The sequence below is a fragment of the Xenopus laevis genome, chromosome 6L (genome assembly GCF_017654675.1).
Source record: "Xenopus laevis strain J_2021 chromosome 6L, Xenopus_laevis_v10.1, whole genome shotgun sequence".
Taxonomy (NCBI): Eukaryota; Metazoa; Chordata; class Amphibia; order Anura; family Pipidae; genus Xenopus; species Xenopus laevis.
This window is the reverse complement of record NC_054381.1, coordinates 29,236,145-29,256,099: the sequence shown is the minus strand read 5'-3', so window position 1 is coordinate 29,256,099 and position 19,955 is coordinate 29,236,145. Positions and strand designations below refer to the sequence as shown.

The 19,955-nt window shown below is 38.7% G+C and overlaps 1 protein-coding gene across 1 annotated transcript in view; it reads left to right on the top strand.

Annotated features, from left to right (window-relative positions):
- The window catches only part of nmt2.L (N-myristoyltransferase 2 L homeolog), a 32,025-nt gene that overhangs the window by 5,843 nt on the left and 6,227 nt on the right, over positions 1 to 19,955 (top strand). The window contains 8 exon segments of the mRNA NM_001092647.1: positions 5,287 to 5,422; positions 10,958 to 11,102; positions 14,244 to 14,362; positions 14,558 to 14,649; positions 16,305 to 16,421; positions 16,809 to 16,979; positions 18,246 to 18,354; positions 19,762 to 19,932. Of these exon segments, the coding sequence (NP_001086116.1) occupies positions 5,287 to 5,422; positions 10,958 to 11,102; positions 14,244 to 14,362; positions 14,558 to 14,649; positions 16,305 to 16,421; positions 16,809 to 16,979; positions 18,246 to 18,354; positions 19,762 to 19,932 (1,060 nt within the window).

Sequence of the window (19,955 nt, the reverse complement as noted above, 5' to 3'; positions counted from 1 at the left end):
CAATCAAGTTTAACCTTTTATATAACCTGCCTAACTGCCAGTTGATCCAGAGGAAGGCAAAAAAACCCCATTTGAAGCCTCTCCAATTTGCCTCAGAGGGGGATCAAATCTTTCCTGACTCCAAAATGGCAATGGGACCAGTCCCTGGATCAACTTGTACTATGAGCTATCTTCCATAACCCTGTATTCCCTCCCTTGCTAAAAAGCCATCCAACCCCTTCTTAAAGCTATCTAATGTATCAGCATGTATGATTGATTCACGGAGAGAATTCCACATCTTCACAGCTCTCACTGTTAAAAAACCCCCCAAAAAAACCCCTTCTGAATAGCTCCAAGTGCTCTTCTAAACAATTTGATTCAGGGCAGGTTCAGGCTGACCCCACACTCCTCTTCGCGGTTGACGGGCGGGTGCGAGTTGAGCTCTTCTACTGCTCTCCCCTCCCGCCACTTTCAAATGCCGGCTTCTGGCTTTATAGCGACATGCCTCCTCGCCCGGCCCCTTTTGTGACGTCATCGGCGGGGCGCCAGTCTATAAAAGGAACCCAGAAGTTGGATGTGGGCGAGGGCGAGTTAAGGTCAGCTGGGAGTCGGGAAAAACTTGACCCACACATCACTAGTGGCCAGCGCTAAGCAACTTCAATTGGTCTTCATTATTTTTATTTTTTTTTATAGTTTTTTAATTATTTGCTCTTTTCTTCTGACTCGTTCAAGCTCTAAATGGGGGTAAAAAATCAAATGCTCTGTACGGCAACAAATGTGCTATTGCTCGTCTTTCTATTCAGGGCTTCTCCTATTCATATTCCAGTATTTTATGCAAATCAAATGATTGTTGCTAGCGCAATTTCGACCTTAGCAACCAGATTGCTCAAATAGTAAACTGGAGAGCTGCTGAATAAAAAACCCCATAACTCAAAAACCTTAAATGAAAAAAGAAAACCGAATGCAATTTGTCTTAGAATATAACTCACTACATCATTCTAAAGGTTAAAGGACCAGTAACATAAAATTTTTTTTAAAAAAAAAACTGTTTCTTATTAATGGAAAAAAAACACCAAGACAGTTTTAACTTTTAATTTGCAAAGCTTTTATTAAGAAATTACTTACCGGTTCTATGCTTGCGCTCCTCTTCAGAAATGGCAACAGGGCGACGATCCATCGTGCGGCGCTCGATTTCTCCTCCCTGGCTATCTCCTATAGAGGGCAGGGAGGAGAAATCAAGCGCCGCACAATAGATTGTCGCCGTTTCTGAAGAGGAGCGCAAGCAGAGAATCGATAAGTAATTTCTTAATAAAAGCTTTGCAAATTAAAAGTTAAAACCGTTAAAAAGAAACTTTTTTTTTTTAATTTGTTACTGGTCTTTTAACAACTCCTTTAAAATGGTCGTGCACTGGCCCTCCACATTGTTCAGTATGAATGTCAGTAGCCAAAATGGAAGTAAGAAACTGCTGCTCTTTTTACGTCTGCATATGCCACTGACCATCCATCCTCCGAGAAGGGACATCAACAGAATACATTTTTAGTTTAGACAAAGTGGCGGAAATCGAATGCAGTTGCCTCCCATGCCTGCTCAGAAGGTCAGCATTCTACCTTTAATTTTGTTTCGTTTATTTCAGTGTGACTTATATGGAAATATTTTGGGTGTAGCTGGGTTGCAGCAAATACCAAATTTGACATAGGGTGTGCCTAATAACAGTGTTGTTATTGTATTGGCAGAAAGTCAACAATAAACTGTTGATGTCCCTGGAAACTTTTCTGTAAGAAAGATATCACAGAAAGTCAGACATACCTATACACTACGTGGCTAAAAGTATCCGGACACCTGCCTATCCACCATCTCATTCTGAAATCCATGTTTTTAATATGAAGATGCTCCTTATTTGCTGCTGTAACCATCTCTGTCTTGCTGGGACAGTTTTTTACGTGGTCCTTTCCGGACAAGCCCCTTTAGGACTCTTATATTATAATCTGATTGTTGGCCAGGAGGCTGAGCAAATGGATCATTTTGACTTGGGAAAGCCTGTTGGTGACCAAGTTGAATTACGATCTGCTGTTTGATGATTTGGCAAACTGGATCTTAAAGGAACAGTAACATCAAAAAAATGAATGTTTTAAAGTAATAAAAATATAATATATTGTTGCCCTGCACTGGTAAAACTGAACTGTTTGCTTCAGAAACACTACTATAGTTCATATGCTGCATAGCAACAGCGGAAATTGAAAAAAAGGCTTCCATGGCACAGGTTAACTTGCGGATAACAGATAACACCATTATGTTCTACAGAGCTTATCTGCTGTGTAACCTGAGCCTCTTCCCCTTTGAATGGCTGCCCCCATTGCTACACAGAAGCTTATTTATATAAACAATATATAAACAGCAGTTTTACCAATGCAGGGCAACACTGCATTATATTTGTATTACTTTAAAACACTTTCATCTTTTTGATGTTACTGTCCCTTTAAAGTGTCTGCCCAGCTTGAGACTGCTAGAAGCACTTTTTTCAGAACCCCCAGAGTCCAATGGCATAGATCTTAGCATTACTCCCACCAATATTGCATTGCATCTGGCAATATTCTTGTGCAACTTTACTCTGAACTGAATTAATGGGCTGGTTCACCTTTAAGTTAACTTTTAGTATGTTATAGAATGGCTAATTCTAAGCAACTTTTCAATTGGTCTTCATTATTTATTATAGCTTTTGCATTATTGGCCGCCTTCTTCTGACTCTTTCTAGCTTTCAAATAGAAATAAAATGAAATTTAGATAAACATGTGTTGCTGATGAATTATTTAGGACAATTAAAGTGCACAAGAAAGATGGTTTAGCAGGTGGCAATGACATTGTACAGGTATGGGACCTGCTATCCAGAATGCTCGGGACCTGGGGGTTTCCAGATAAGGGATCTTTTTTTAAATTGGATCATCATACCTTAAGTCTACTAGAAAATCATTTAAATATTAAATAAACCCAAAACGATTGTTTTGCTACCAATAAGAATTAATCATATCTTAGTTTGGATCAAGTACAAGCTACTGTTTTATTATTGCAGAGAAAAGGGAAATCATTTTTAAAAATGAGAATTATTTGCTTATAATTGAGTCTCTGTGGTGCTTTCTTGATAGCGGGTTTCCGGATAATGGATCCCATATCCGTAGTTCAAATGAGTTTAAATGGAAGCATATTTCAATTTGAATTCTAAGTCACGTTCCTCCCATTCTGAAAAGGGACATCGCTACCAACATAAAGGATCTGACAACTTTCTTCAGTTTCTGAACTTCAGTTTCTGCTATACCAATAAGCAGCTAGTATTCAGTCTTTCCCTCTGAGACTGTACAGATTAAGTTCTCCTGTAAAGACGAAATATGATATTCCATAGGCTTCATAGTGAAAGTGATATCTCTGACTATCTGTGCAGACTTTTTAAAGGGTAACAGCTATACTTTCTGCATATGCAGTCACAGTGCAATGGTTCACCTTCATGTTAACTTTTAGTATGTTTTAGAATATTCAATGCCAAGCAACTTCTTCATTCATCTTTAATTTTTTTTTAAGTTTTTGAATTCTTTGCCTTCTTGTGACTCTTTACAAACAGCAATCTTCCAGCACACGTTATATGTATTTTCTTCTGGGGGGTGCACGCAAAAGATGTGTTCACTTTCACATACCTTATAGCTCAAAGTCAAAAGATAGTAGCACTCCCATCTTGTGAAGATAAAACCGCCTTTTTTTGTCAGGACCTGGAGGCTCTGAAACGTTGCTGGAGTTTCCGTATGAAATAATAAAGGCGGTATTATCTTCACAATATGGGAGTGCTACTATCTTCTGACTTCTTCTGACACTTTCCAACTTTCAAATAGGGGTCACTGACCCTCGTGAAAAAAACATGCTCTGTAAGGCACAAATTTATTGTTATTGCTACTGTATATTACTCATCTATCTATTCAGGCCTTCTCCTATTCATATTCCAGTCTCTTATTCAAATTAGTGTATGGTTGCTAGGGTAATATGGACCCTAGCAACCAGATTGCTGAAACTGGATAGATGCTGAATAAAAAACTCAAAACCCACAAATTATAAAAAAAATTAAAACCAGTTGCATATTGTCTCAGACTATCACTCTCTGCATCATTCTAAAAGTTAATTTAAAGGTGAATAACCCTCTTTAAAGGGACCAGTTCAAAAACAAAACCTTTGCTGATCTGGTGGGATAATGGAATAGAAAGAAAATTTAAATGGCAATGACTACATTACACTTTTCTGAGATGCCACACTTGAATAAATTGTTCATTGACAAACAAGGAGGGAATCTATCTATTTATCTGTCTAAAGGCCCCCATACACGGGCCGATAAAAGGTGCAGACAGACCGAGTCCGCAGCTTATTGGCCCATGTGTGGGGCCCTCCGGACAGGCTTCCCGATTGTAATCTGGCCATGTGGATCGGGCAGGGTAAAAAGTCCATCGGATCAAGGCTGAATCTCATCGTTGCAGTCCCGCGGTCCGACCGCCGTATTGCTTCCATTCTGATCCAATCGTAGAGCCCTAGGGCCCACGATCGGATCAGCCCGATATCGCCCACCTCAATGTGTGCATATTGGGGAGAGATCCGCTCATTTAGCGACCTCGACAAACGAGCGGATCTCCCTGTGTTTGGCCACCTTTAGACCTGTAAATGCCGACTGGTTGATTGTCGTTACAAGATATGGAGAAAAACCTTGCTCCTATTACAGTATTTGTTGCAGATGTTTTCAGCAGTGTTGCATTTATTGCATTTATTGTTCTACTGTGTAATAGAAATTGTATATGTAACCAAAAATAAACTTATGTTGTCTATTTAGCTACACCAGATATGGGACAGGTCCTACCAGTTCTCTAAAAATGTGGAAGACTTGTAAGGATTCATATTTATGAGTAAACATCTGGGTATATGAGTAAAGAGCTCTCTATTGTTATAAATGTTGCGTATATGAATTAGCCTGTGGCAGGCCAGGACTGAGATTCAAAATAGGCCCTGGCATTTTAGGTACACAGAGGCCCAAACAGGCCACGCAGCAGCCCAAACAGACTCCCACCAGCCCAATATACTATGGCAACTTACAGCAGCCCCTCTGGCATTTGCCAGAACCCACAGATTGCTGGGCCTGGCCTGTGGTTCACATGCTGTTTTGAGTTACTGTGCAACTCCCAGCACTACCTGCTTAGTCAGCAAAACTCATACATGTACTATATGTGCTTGATTTATTGAGATTCTGAATGTATTCAAGCTGTTGGCTCTGATTTCTCAAACAGGAGCCCTGCTGGGGATCTAGGAGCCAAAAAAAAGAAGAAGAAACAAAAGCGGAAAAAGGAAAAGCCAAATTCTGGTGGCACCAAGTCGGACTCTGCCTCTGATTCTCAAGAAATAAGGACACAGCAGCCTTCAAAAGTAGGTGCTCAGGTTACTGGTACATGGCCATGCTCCAGTATTACAATTAGGGATGCACCAAATCCAGAATTCGGTTCGGGATATGGCCAGGATTCGGCCGAATCCTTCTGCCTGGCGGAACCGAATCCGGGGCGGGAGGGAAATTACGTGACTTTGTCATAAAACAAGGAAGTAAAAAATGTTTTCCCCTTCCCACCCCTAATTTGCATATATTGAACTGGAAAAAGTTCCTTTGTGAAGGATTCGGGGGTTCGACCGAATCCAAAATAGTGGATTCGGTGCATCCCTAATTCTGAGCCTTTAATATCATGTGATATTAAAGGGGTTGTTCACCTTCCAACACTTTTCAGTTCAGTTGGTTTCAGTTGTTTCACCAGAAATAAAGACTTGCCAATTACTTTCTATTTTCAATGTTCTTCTAATATTGAAGTGTGAAGTTTAATTTTTCACCTTCTAAAGCAGCTCTTGGGGGGGTCGTCGACCCTCTAACTGTTGTAATTTGATACATTTAGTTGATACATTTCTTATCTTTATCCCTGCTGAACAGAATCTCTGGGGTCCATTACAGGCAGCTGTTAGAATTGATACAATAGTTGCTAATACTACAGAGATGCTGCTGAGAAATGTATCATCTAAATGTTGCAAAATTTTAACAGTTTAGAATCTGCACCTGAATTACTGAGCTGCCAGACTGAAACACCAGAGACAGGAACATTCAACTTTAAAGATGAAAAGTTTCTGGTGAACAATATGAAAACAATTGAACTGGAAAAAGTGTTTGGAAGATGAACGACCCCTTTTACCTGAAGGTATTTTTATTCCAGTGGATGTTCCATTACATTTTTTAGATTTTGCTCAAATTTGAATTTACTAAATATAGGGTTCACATTTAGTTCAATATTCTGACAAATTCAATATTCAGCCAAATCCAATATTTGATGTTGCTATTGTTTTTTGCAATTTCAGTATTGCGCTATTATAAAGATATTGACATGTATTTTGCACAAACACCTCCAAATCAAATTATTTTGTCCTGTTCTTGTTTGTGCTTTTCCCTGTTAGAACCCATTAAACCCTGCCATGGGAATATTTTATAACAGGGAGGAAAAGGTACAAGCTTATACGTTTTTTTGAAAGAAAGTATAGTTACCATTCTGTTCCAGAATAAATGCAAATGATTGGATTTAATCAGCATAATACAATATATCTTTGCTTTAATTGGAGATTTGTAGACCCTGCGTTCTGCGTGTCACTCTATAATATAAAATGATTATATATAATTATTATAATTATATATACATAGAAATATGCATACCTACATACATTAACTGGCCCTTGGCATTTATAATTGCTTCCATACTTTTCACATTCAGGATATATGTCCGCTTCAGTCCCACAATAGCTCCTGTCTTTCAGTGCCGATAACCCTGCTGTACATCCCACGACCCACTCAAATCTCATTTCTACAATTTATTTGTGTCTTTTCCACAAGGGAAAAAGTAAAAATCGTGTAAACATTTGAGCAGTTGGACTGCAGTCCTCAGAGTCTGAGAAACTTGCCATATAAAAAGTTGCCAGGACTAAATATAATGGAATTCCCCAGAGTGCGTGACACTGCTGTGGTTATGGCATATGTAGGTAATTTACTGTCTGCATTTCTGTTTCCATGCCATACCCAAGGCAAATTGTATATGTACAGCTAGGTCCATAAATATTTGGACAGACTACTTTTTTTTCTAATTTTGGTTCTGTACATTACCAAAATGAATTTTTAAATGAAACAACTCAGATGCAGTTGATCTGCAGACTTTCAGCTAGTGGGTTGAACAAAAAGATTGCATAAAAATGTGATGAACTATCACAATCACTACATTTTCAGGGTAATTGGACAAATTAAAAAACTGAAGATAAAATGTTCATTTCTAATACTTGGTAGAAAACCCTTTGCTGGCAATGACAGCCTGAAGTCTTGAACTCATGGACATCACCAGATTCTGGGTTTCCTCCATTTCAATACTCTGCCCGGCCTTTACTGCAGTGGCTTTCAGTTGCTGTTTGTGGGCCTTTCTGTCCGAAGTTTAGTCTTCAACAAGTGAAATGCAGCTCAATTGGGTTCAGATCAGGTGACTGACTTGGCCATTCGAGAATATTCCACTTCTTTGCTTTATTAAACTCCTGGGTTGCTTTGGCTGTATATTTTGGGTCATTATGAAATGACTCCCAATCAATTTGACTGCATTTAGCTGGATTTGAGCAGACAGTGTCTCTGAACACCTCAGAATTTATTCGGCTGCTTCTGTCCTGTGTCACATGATGGATAAACACTATTGTCCCAGTGCCACTGGCAGCCATGCACGCCCAAGCCATCACACTGCCTCCGCCATGTTTTATAGATGATGTGGTATGCTTTGGATTATGAGTTGTTCCACGTCTTCTCCATACTTTTTTCTTGCCATCATTCTGGTAGAGGTTGATCTTGGTTTCATCTGTCCAAAGAACTTTTTTCCAGAACTGTGCTGGCTTTTTTAGATGTTTTTTTTTTTTTGTTGTTTTTGTTTTTTTTTTATAGCAAAGTCCAATCTAGCCTTTCTATTCTTGATACTTATGAGTGGCTTGCACCTTGCAGTGCACCCTCTGTATTTACTTTCATGCAGGCTTCTCTTTATGGTAGACTTGGATATCGATACACCTACCTCCTGGAGAGTGTTGTTCACTTGTTTGACTGTTGTGAATGGGGTTCTCTACACCATGGAAATGATTCTGTGATCATCCACCACTGTTGTCTTCCGTGGACGTCCAGGTCGTTCTGTGTTGCTGAGTTCACCAGTGCTTTCTTTCTTTCTCAGAATGTACCAAACTGTAGATTTTGCCACTCCTAATTTTGTAGCAATTTCTGTGATGGGTTTTTCTCTGTTTTTGCAGCTTAAAGATGGCTTGTTCCTGCATGGAGAGCTCATTTGACCGCATGTTGTCAAAATCTTCCACATACAAGCACCCCCCCCCCTCAGATCAACAAGGGCTTTTATCTGCTTCATTGATAATGACATAAAGGAATTGCCCACACCTGCCCATGAAATAGCCTTGAAGTCAATTGTCCAATTACTTTTGAACCCCTGGTCCAATTACTTTTGAGCTCCTGAAATGAAGTGATTGTTTTAAAAAAAGGCTTTAGTCCCTCACATTTTTATGCAATATATTTTTGTTGAACCCAGCTGAAAGTCTGCAGTTCAACTGCAAATGAGTTGTTTCATTTAATTTCATTGTGGTAATGGAAAGAACCAAAATTAGAAAAAAAAGTTGTCTGTCCAAATATTTATGGACCGTACATTCTTGGAGAGAATATCTGGCATTTTCATATTTAACTTTGTGACAGATATTTTTAGCACTTTCATGTATTTACTTTTAATTGTGCATCTCAGAGGTATATATACTATATATTTGAATGTATAGTAAGTGGTAAGGGTCTGCTGTTGTAACGTTACAAGTAAACACAGGCTGAGCACTAATAGTTTTTTTAAATGTCTGTAGTGGTTATATGCTAGAATGGTGGGCAGCATGAACCTTGGGGACTTTTTTATTCATTAGCTTTGCCAGTAAATGTCTCATGCAGCATTAAAGTGTCATTTACTATGAATTACATGCAGAAATGTGCCCCGATTAAGTCTATGGGAAACCTTGTATTAGTGACTGTGCCAACAAGATGCAGTTTTCATATAAACCCTGCAACAAAATGATAGTTTCTTTATGAACAGAAAACGGAAAGCATCCTTTTAGCTAACCTCTAAATTCACACTGCTCTCTGCTCAAATGCACTGGCTCACATTCACACAATTTTAGCCACAGTATAATTGCTGCAAATATCTTGTTAAAGACCATAGTTGTATTGGGAGCCGCTAATTCACCTTCTATTGTGCCAGTGCCGCATAAGCCTCAGCTTGCACAGTTCATGCCAAAGCACACCATTCTCCCTGATACCAGGCATCTTAAAATAATTGTTTATGTTATGCTCACTTACCATGACAATTCCCACATCTTGGTGGTGCCATACAAGTTTTGATTTCCCCATGCCCTGTTTTATTGGTAGGCATCCTCCAAATCCACTATTTGGGATTCGGCCAAATCCTTCATGAAAGATTCTGCCGAATACCGAAAAGAAATCCTAATCCTAAAGGGAAAAAGTGGGGAAAAACATTTTTTACTTCCTTGTTTTGTGACAAAAAAATTACATTAATATGCATATTTGGTTCGGCACAAGAATTCGGCCAAATCCTGTTGAAAATGCCGTATCCTGGCCGAATCCTGAACGAATCCTGAACCAAACATGGATTCGGTGCATTCCTATTTATTGGATTGTATTGTTTTTTAGTGGGATCACCATTGCAACTTATAACCAACTAATAACTAGGGATGCACCGAATCCAGGATTCGGTTTTGGTTTCGGCCAGGATTCAGCCTTTTTCAGCAGGATAGGATTCGGTTGAATTCTGGTGCATGGCCGAACTAAATCTGAACCCTAATCTGCATATGCAAATTAGGGGAAAGGAAGGGAAATCACGTCACTTTTGTCACAAACCAAGGAAGTAAAAATGTTTTTTCCACTTTCCCCTTCCTGTCCCTATTCGGGATTCGGTGCATCCCTACTAATAACTGCACAGACAGCTTAAATATTATTTAACTGACATTGATACAAGTAAAGTGAAAGAATATCCTGTTTATAGATTGGGTATATTTTTCCCAGTTATTTTCTTTTTTCCAATATTTTGCGTATGCTAATATATTTGCACGACACCATCAATTTTATTACAGTTTAGTTTTATCACGTACACAAAATGGGTTGTTGTTGAAGCACTCCAAGACTGGGTAAAATATAGGAAAAATACATTAATGATGCATTAATTAATGTAATGATACATTAATACATTAAATACATGTAAGTACAACTGATCTGGCCACTTTTACTGCTATCTTGCGCTTCCAGATTTGTGATAAATCCTGATTCATCAAATAACTACATTAATGTTAGGTGTTCACCAAACTGAAAAGAAAAAAAAGTAAGGCCCATCCTAAATGAGGTAAAGGTTTAAGGTCCCCATAGACGCAAAGATTTCTCTTGCCGAAAGACCGATTTTAGCGAAGTCCGACCAATCCTTCAAATTATTGTGCGATTAGTGGGATTCAAATTTGCAAATTTGCATTTACAGAGTGTCCCACTAGGGGAGAAAATAGAACTATGGGGCACAATGTTTGTACTTATTCTTTCTGCTTTAGTTTCTCTACAAATCCTGTCCCTGTGACACTTGTTTCACCATTTCCACTGAAGGCAGCTTTGGATATTTGATTTCATATGTACAGTAGGACAGGCAGCTGAAACTCAAGAGGTTTAAGGGCTGTGGGAAATGGCTTAACATCCTATACCATACAATAAAGAAGGCTATATTTAGCTGAGGAAATCATTTCATTAAATCTTTAGTTCAACATCTGTAGATTAGGTAAACTGTGAGTTGATGACTGTAACCACCATTGTTCTATCTACAGAATCCAGCCATTCCAATGCAAAAACTGCAAGACATCCAGAGAGCTATGGAGCTGCTTTCTGCCTGCCAGGGACCCGCAAAGAACCTTGACGAGGCAAGCAAACGTAAATACCAGTTTTGGGATACACAGCCTGTACCCAAACTTAGTAAGTTGGCACTAGGAAACTCACAGCAAATATTTTTAGAAGGGTATTGTGTATGTTTTTACTTACTTTGTGCAGTAACCGGTTTCTTTGGATTGAACTTAATTGTGTTTCTTATTGCTGTTATGTTTCTTTAGTTTCTGGTTCCTGTGTCTATTAAATAGCAAAATAGAAGTTTTCTCAGCACTGTCTTTAGTTGTAGTGGGTAAAACAAACTTTTTTTAGGCCTGTTATTTATATAAGAAGGGGCTGCTTGGTGCCAACAGCCCTCTCATTTTGGACAACACAGTTATGGTTGTGGTGTTGCCATCCACTCTACATGTTATTCCATAGTCTCTTATACACGTTATTGTGTGCTTTGTTCACAGTCAAGAAGTGAATGTCCAACTCCCATCTACAACTGCTGTTCTACAAAACCTGCATGTTGTGTAGCGTATGGTTGTTGCTTCATCCTGTTGTTTCCATCTGTGCCTTTGATCCTTTGCTATTTTGCTCTCCCTCCATGATGCCTTTCCTCTGTCTTCTATAGTCACCTTTACATAGTTACATGGTTAAATTGGGTTGAAAAAAGACAAAGTCCATCAAGTCCAACCCCTCCAAATGAAAACCCAGCATCCATACACACACCCCTCTCTACTTTTAATTAAATTCTATATACCCATAACTATACTAACTATAGAGCTTAGTATCACAATAGCCTTTGATATTATGTCTGTCCAAGAAATCATCCAAGCCATTCTTAAAGGCATTAACTGAATCAGCCATCACAACATCACCTGGCAGGTAACTTTATCCTCTTGCTTTCTCATTCCCCACTTTCCTTCTATTCAATCTGATGTTCTTGCTTTTTCTTTTCGTCCTTCAACTTCTTCCATTCAGCCATACACACACATTCAAAGAACAACTACACAGGTTTCCCTTTTGTGCTTTCCCAGCATCTTCGTGCCTTCTTTGCATTCTCCGTCTCTCAGCCAGAGTGCATGTTAGTAACACAGGTTCTTGTGTGAGAATGACTTGTTAGACATTGCTACAGGTTCTCAGTTTTCTGCTCCACTTTAACCAGTTGCCCTGTATATATTTAAATACAGGTGACTGAGGTACTAGTTTCTAGACTTCCCGATGAGACTTTACCTTATTATCAGAAATGATCAGAAAAGAGCATCGACACTGTGACCCTTGTTTAGCATGGCCAACCTTTACTTACAACATAAAACATGTGTATTTTATTTCATTGGTATATATATCATGTTTAGTTTATTTAACAGAGCTGCTTAGTTGGAATTGTGTTCCTGTTGCTAGATCAGCCTTCGGCAAAGTATAGTCGCATTGTGTTTTAGTATTACAACTCTAAACCAACGCAGCATTCAGCTGTGGGTTGCCCATGTTTAGATAAGATAGGCAGTAAGTAATTACAGGTAGACATAAATAATCGTAAAAAAAAACAATGTGGTTAGTGATGGGCGAATTTGCGCCGTTTTGCTTAGCCGAAAAATTCACGAATTTCGCGCGAAACGGCGAAAAATTCGCGAAACGGCGCCGGCGTCTCGTTTTTGACGCCGGCGCCCGTTTTTTGACGCCGGCGTACGTTTTTTCGGAAAAATTTTTTTTGCCACCCGCGAATTTTTGGCGCGAATTTTCGCGGGCGTTTCGCGAATTTATTCGCTGGCGGCGAATCGCGCTAATTCGCTGCGAATTCGAGCCTGGCGAATAAATTCGCCCATCACTAAATGTTTTTTTACACAGCCAAAGGGCTGCTTATATATTTGGAACCCCCCAGCTGTATGTGCTTATGGAATTTGAGCCACTGCATAACTTATATTGTAAGTTAATATATGATGCAACTATTGTTCTCGACCCATAATATAACTTAGAGTACTGAGAGTGGCTACTGACATGGGGTGTGACTTTGTAAGATGCACTCTGAACACTTTTTCTGGGCTTGTAACTGAACTTAAAGCTTATTTATGTTCCCTCTTTGTAGGTGTTTGTTGATGGAGACATTTCTTACTTTTCATGTAGGCATAAGGGCTAGTCCACACGGGGAGATAGCGACGCGTTTGCGGTCGCGGCGACAGTCGCCGCGACCGGCGCAGGCGACAGTTTTGTATGGGCGCCTATGTAAAAACGCCTGTGCTAACCACACGAGGCGATGCGCTTTTCAACAGTCGCCTGAAAAAGCCTGGCGAGGCATTTTCAGGCGACTGTTGAAAAGCGCATCGCCTCGTGTGGTTAGCACAGGCGTTTTTACATAGGCGCCCATACAAAACTGTCACCTGCGCCGGTCGCGGCGACTGTCGCGGCGCTTTGTCGCCGCGACCGCAAACGCGTCGCTATCTCCCCGTGTGGACTAGCCCTAAAAGTGGCCTGATGCATTGTGTGATAAACAGCAGGAAATGATTGGTTTCTATCACCCACCCACACACATACCACCAAACTTTGCAGATAGATATTTTCTTGTTACCAGAAGTTACTATAAAAATAAACTGTCATCTTGATGTACTTATTTTAATAGTAAAAAATGTTCATTTAAATGGGAAGGTCAACTGAAAATTAACATTTTGCAACATATTCTTTCAAAGGTTGAACCTTTAAGTTAAATTTTAGTATGATGCATAGAATGATATTCAATTGGTTTTCATTTTTTATTTGTAGCTTTTGAGTTATTTAGATTTATTGAGTTATTTCAATAAACCTTCATTTAAACAGGTTAGACATTCCGTATCAGTAACATGGAGCATTTAAAATCTGATCTTCCTTAGAATAGGGTACCATGTTCTGTATTTATGTACTTATTGCATGCAATGGGTGACTTGCTTAAATGCAGGATTTATTTATTATTTTAAGTGTGTACACCAGAGTTACGTCAGAATTTAAACCAATGATACATTGAAATGGATATCTTGAGCCTATTGAAGTTTCTGCACAAAGGTCTAATACTGTTGCTCCGGAGTGTAGTTACACATCTTGTGCAGGTTTATTAACTGTGCTGGTTTCTACACTACTTGGCCTATTTCAATTCAGAGTCAACATGACTTATTTTTATTTTGCTATGCATGATAACTACAGGTTCTAAGCTAGCACACGTCTTTCCTATAGAATGCATTTCCTTTAATATATATATATATATATCTTATACACTTTTAGACGAAATTATAACATGTCACGGTCCTATTGAGGCTGACAAGGACAACATACGCCAAGAGCCATACTCCTTGCCTCAGGGATTTATGTGGGACACACTGGACTTGAGTAATGCTGAGGTGGTAAGTATATACAGTACAATAATGTTGTCTTCTGATGGAAATCTACACAGCAAGATCAAACAGATGATTGATTTGATCATGGGAGTGATGAATTACTCTGGCATTGCATGTATATATATTTATATCATTGCATGTTCTGTACTAAGCAGAATGATGTAAATGTATTGATTTCTCGAATACTTGTCTCCCCTTCAGCTAAAAGAACTTTACACTTTGCTAAATGAAAATTATGTGGAAGATGACGATAATATGTTCCGATTTGACTATTCCCCGGAGTTTCTACAATGGTTAGTAGTAAAGCGAAAAAATTCACATTTTAAATGTAAGATTTTCTTGACATTTTAGGCAACCTATTACTCTCTAGGGTGCAATTATCGTCCATGAAATCCTGAATAGATCCACCACAGTGTTCAACAGTAAGGCACAGACATTATAGGCTGAAGATTTTCTTTGGCTTTCTCCATAACTAAGCTGCTTGATGTAGCTAAAGGTGACTTGCCATTAGTAATGAGTGAATAAAGTCGCCAGACACGAATTTGTGAACTTTCACGTTTTGCCGCCTGCGAATAAATTAGAAAATTTGCTGGGGAAAAATCCACCTCATCAAAAAAAACCCCAAAAAACTGGCCTCGTGTCAGAATAGTCGCGCGCTTAAAAATTGTCAGGTGTCGCATATAAAAATAGCCTCAGGTATAAAAATCGGCAATGAAATTGACGAGTCAAAAAATTTTGACGCCCATTGACTTCAATGCTTTTTCGCCAATTTTTCCCTGTTTTGCGAATTTCACTGTAAATTCGCAAATGTTTCAGCGAAATTGGACAATTTCACCCATCAGTACTTACCATGCCACTTTGAGTCCAGTTTTTGCGCTAATTTCTAAATATAATCAACTATTACAGCTCTGTTCTGTACATCTATTTCACATGTGCCTCCTTCAGATGGAGCAAACAGAAAAGGCTAACTATTAGAAAAGAATATGGATGGAATTGCTGTTCTTTTTTTTTTTTTTTACATACTGAACTGCTTACAGTATCAGCCCAAAGCTTCAGAAGCCCTATAATAACAATAATGCTCAGTGTGCTCTGGGCAGTTAAGAATCTAAGTGTACGTTGTCGCCAGAAATTATCAAAACATTAGCAGAAAAGTGATGTTACATCTGTCATTGTAGCCGATTTACAGGTCTACTTATTCATAATTAGAACGCCCAGGTATCTATGCTGCCATTATTAACATGTATTTATATAGCGCCAACATATTGCGTAGCACTGCCATGTAGTATGAATTAGTTACTAGTCCGCAATGTATTGTATATTGTGTGTGGGTCACTAAACTCAGGTAATTGATAGCAGTGCAAATTATTTGCTGTGAATTAGCAGAAAACAACACGAGGAGCTACTGGGGGCATTTTTGGAGGCGCAGATATTAACTTGCGTCAGTAGTGGTGGCCTTGACAGCCTACAGAAACCCAAAACATAAGGTGTAGCGTTTCTAGCCTAATTCTTTGAGATTTAGTTCCCCTTTAATTCATGGTAATCCTGATCATGGCACAAATAAAAATCAATCAAATGAGACAGAACCTCCTCTTCTCTCCTACAGAGAAAAAGCGAATGTTCTCCCCTATGTTCTGCTGTGTGTTTGTGCTGACAGGCAGTGTGTGCGTGCGCGCAGACTCATGGAGAGGATATTGCAACAACCTATGCATTTACTTGCTGATATCGCCTCCATGAATCTGCACACAGGCCAAAACCATGCCTGTCAGTACAGAGACACAGAGAAGCATAGTAGCTTCTCTCCACCTGCAGAGAAATTCACTTAAACACTTAAAGCACTAAGACCGTAAATGCAAAAATAAAATATACCTGTACTTCTGTAGCATGATAATCAAGGGGCTTTTGGTGCAACCAGTAAGTGCTTGTGTTCATATATAAATCCTTGTTGCAGGGCTTTGCGTCCACCTGGCTGGTTATCGCAATGGCACTGCGGTGTTCGGGTTGCCTCCAACAAGAAACTAGTGGGTTTCATAAGCGCGGTTCCTGCTTCAATCCGTATTTATGATACGTAAGTATAGCATTTATACATACATATACATGATGATACCATGATCTTTTTTATGTGCAAAGCCAGCATAATAGGTACGTAATAGCACATGCACCTAAGCTTTTACCTGTTATACATGTAGATACTGTAGATGTTAGAAGGTGAAAATATTGTGATGCAGAACACAAGTTAATTTAGTTATATATTATGTTATTTTTTGATTAATTCATTTGAGGCTTCTCTCTCAATCAGGACATACTAAAAGTGGTATTGTCCTTGGGACCATGAAGCTATTCTAAACCAGGGTTTATTTGTTTGCATGTTGCATCAGAATAGTACTGAGCCTTTATTCAAGGCACCTACACAATAAAACATTTAGCACTCCCACTTTTGTTTCTTTTCCCTCAGTGTAAAGAAAATGGTAGAAATCAATTTCCTGTGTGTCCATAAAAAGCTGCGATCGAAGAGAGTGGCTCCTGTGCTTATCCGTGAAATAACAAGGAGAGTAAATCTGGAGGGGATATTCCAAGCAGTTTACACAGCAGGAGTTGTTCTTCCAAAGCCCGTGTCAACATGCAGGTATGGATAAAGCCATCAAGAAAGGTCTGGATTTTGTACTTACTCACATAGAGATATGTCTTGTCTTAATAATGATAGATATTCTCTCTCAGAAGACAATTTTGCCTTCTTCCCACGCACACGCAGGCATGCAGTTGGCTTCTGAGACATGTGTGCCAAATTGTACATTTTATAAAGCAGGATTTCTAAATTATTGCTTCTACCAAACAACTACATGAGCATCACTGTGATCCAAAAAAGATGAATCAGCAGAATCGTCTGAATTCACCAAAATATTCACAGACATCAAAAGATTTGTTTGGACATTAAGGGACCAAGTGTATAAGCCATAGCTTTCCTTTAGCATGTGGAAATTCTGCATATAATCCGTATGTAACAAATGCACGTCAAAGCCTGTGAATCCAGAGTTCTCTGGACCTTAAAGGGGAACTATCGCTAAAATGAAAATTTAATATAAGCTTCATTGTACTGAAATAAGAAACTGTCTAAACATAATCACTTAAAATTCGGAACGGTTTATGAAATATTCAAGTTACTCTTCACTATCCCCCTCTCAGCGTCTGTCTCTTTTAATGCAGGAGTTGTGATTCTGATTGAATGACAGTTAAATCCAATGTATCTTTCAGGGGGGGCTCCTTTTGTCTCAAAGAGCTCACTCCATTGAAATCATCAGAAATCATGTCTCTCTACATGCAAAATTTGTGCTAGAGTTTGTTTGTACTGGAATAAGTTATTTGAGTGAGCTCTAATACTACTGCTAGGTAAGGGAGCCACATTATAAGATATATTGGATCTAACTGTCAATGAAAATCTGACCGATTGAGGAGAAACAGATGCTCAGAGGGAGATAGGGAAGATAAACTTGATTATTTCAGAAACAGTACAGAATTTTTAATTAACTGTATTTAGCAATTTTCTTATTTCAGTAGGATGAAACTTATATTAATTTTTCATTTTCGTGATACTTCCCCTTTTAATGATGCTTAAAAAAAAAAAAAAAAGAAGCATTAATTAAACCCAGTAAGATTGTTTTCCATCAGTATGTATTCATGCAGTTTGATTACCAAAAAGGATTAAAAAGGAATCATTTAAAAAAATAAATAAATAATTATTTGTTTAAAATGGACTCTATGGGAGATGGTGTTTCCGTAATTTGGATCTTGGAAATGGGTTTCCAGCTAAGGGATCTCTCATCTCTTTATTTATTTATTTATTTACTTATTTGTGTGTCTATGGGAACAAGTCGAACCTTTTCTCTTCCCACAGATACTGGCATCGGTCCCTGAATCCTAGAAAACTGGTAGAAGTGAAGTTTTCTCATCTAAGTAGAAATATGACATTACAAAGGACAATGAAGCTTTACAGGCTGCCAGATGTAAGTAACTGACTGTATATTGCTGTTCAATCCCTTCATACTGTTTAATATCCCACAGTGATGAACTAGTGCGTGCACCCATGGCAACAGCAGGGGCTGTGTGAGCAATACCCATTCTCCATATGCAAACGGAAATGCCATATTTGGGGGTATGCCTGATTTAATTGTTGTAGAAAGTACATTTCATCGTTTGGTCTCAAGCATGATGTGGGATTGTTTAGTTAGAAGGAAATTCACTTTTATTCATTATGCTTTTACCATGACACACATTTCTTCCACTGCTTGTCGTTTTAGCTTTTCAGAGCCCAGTATGTAATTATTATATCAAAGGAAAAACAAAAGTGGGCTGGCATAGCGCTGGCGGAGTTATGAGGAACCGTATGGATCTACTTTGTGTCACAGCACAAGGCTGCTGCTACTGGCTGGCTATGTGCCATGTAAACATGCACCATCATTGTGTTATAGTGGTGTCTTCTAAATATCAGTTGCCTAAGCAGCAGTTTTTAACGGCGTTGTTCGCCTTTAAATAATTTTTTCGTATGTAGAGAGTGATATTCTGAGACAATTTGCAATTGGTTTTAATTTTTTATTATTTGTGGTTTTTGAGTTATTTCGCTTTTTTATTCAGCAGCTCTCCAGTTAGCAATTTCATCTGGTTGCTAGGGTCCAAATTACCTAGCAACCATGCATTGATATGAATGAGAGACTGGAATATGAATTGCAGAGGGTCTAACTAGAAAAAGGTGCACAGTGTTTGTGAGATCATGTCATCAGTTTTACATAGGTGTATTTCCATTTTTCCATTATGGGACTTCTAAAGGTAGTTGCCCCAGAGATTATTTTGGGGTGAATATTTATTCAACCATGTTTGTTTTTTTTATTTGTAAATAATTTTGAAAACAATGTAGATTTTTTGTTCACATCCAAGATCTTGCACTAATCTGTGTAGATCAGTGACAAAATCTTAATTAAATTAATTGTAATTGCGGGTTAGTAGCACAGCAGCGTGTGGAAAAGCCAAGGGTATAAATTCTTAGAAAATGTTAAAAATACTAAAACACCCTATGGAAGACTGCAGTACCTGACTGTAACTGTAGATGGCATGTTCTGGCTTGTGAGGGAAAAAAAAGGATCAAGAACTCTGCTCATTTGTGCTTTGAAAGAGATCCACTTAAATCCTTCTGTCTTAAGGGTTCTTCGGGACTGTCTTTTCGAGTATTCTTATTACATACTGAGGGTATCCCACAGCTTTGTGATAGCTGATAAATCCAATCCATTTAATGCTATACTCTAAAACGTGCTGCTTTAATTATAAAATGCTCTGGAGGCCCTAATGCTATGAAAGTGTTGTAAACTGCTATTAGCTCTACCAGTCTCACTGATCTCTTACTCTCTCAACTTAATAAGGCCATAAAGACCGCAGGTCTAAGACAAATGGAAAGGAAGGATGTTACAATGGTCCAGCATTTACTAAACAACTATCTGAAGCAGTTCAACCTTGCTCCTTTCATGGATGAAGAAGAGGTCGAACACTGGTTTCTTCCTCAGGATCATATTATTGACACCTATGTTGTAGAGGTAATTTACTTTGTGTTATGCCA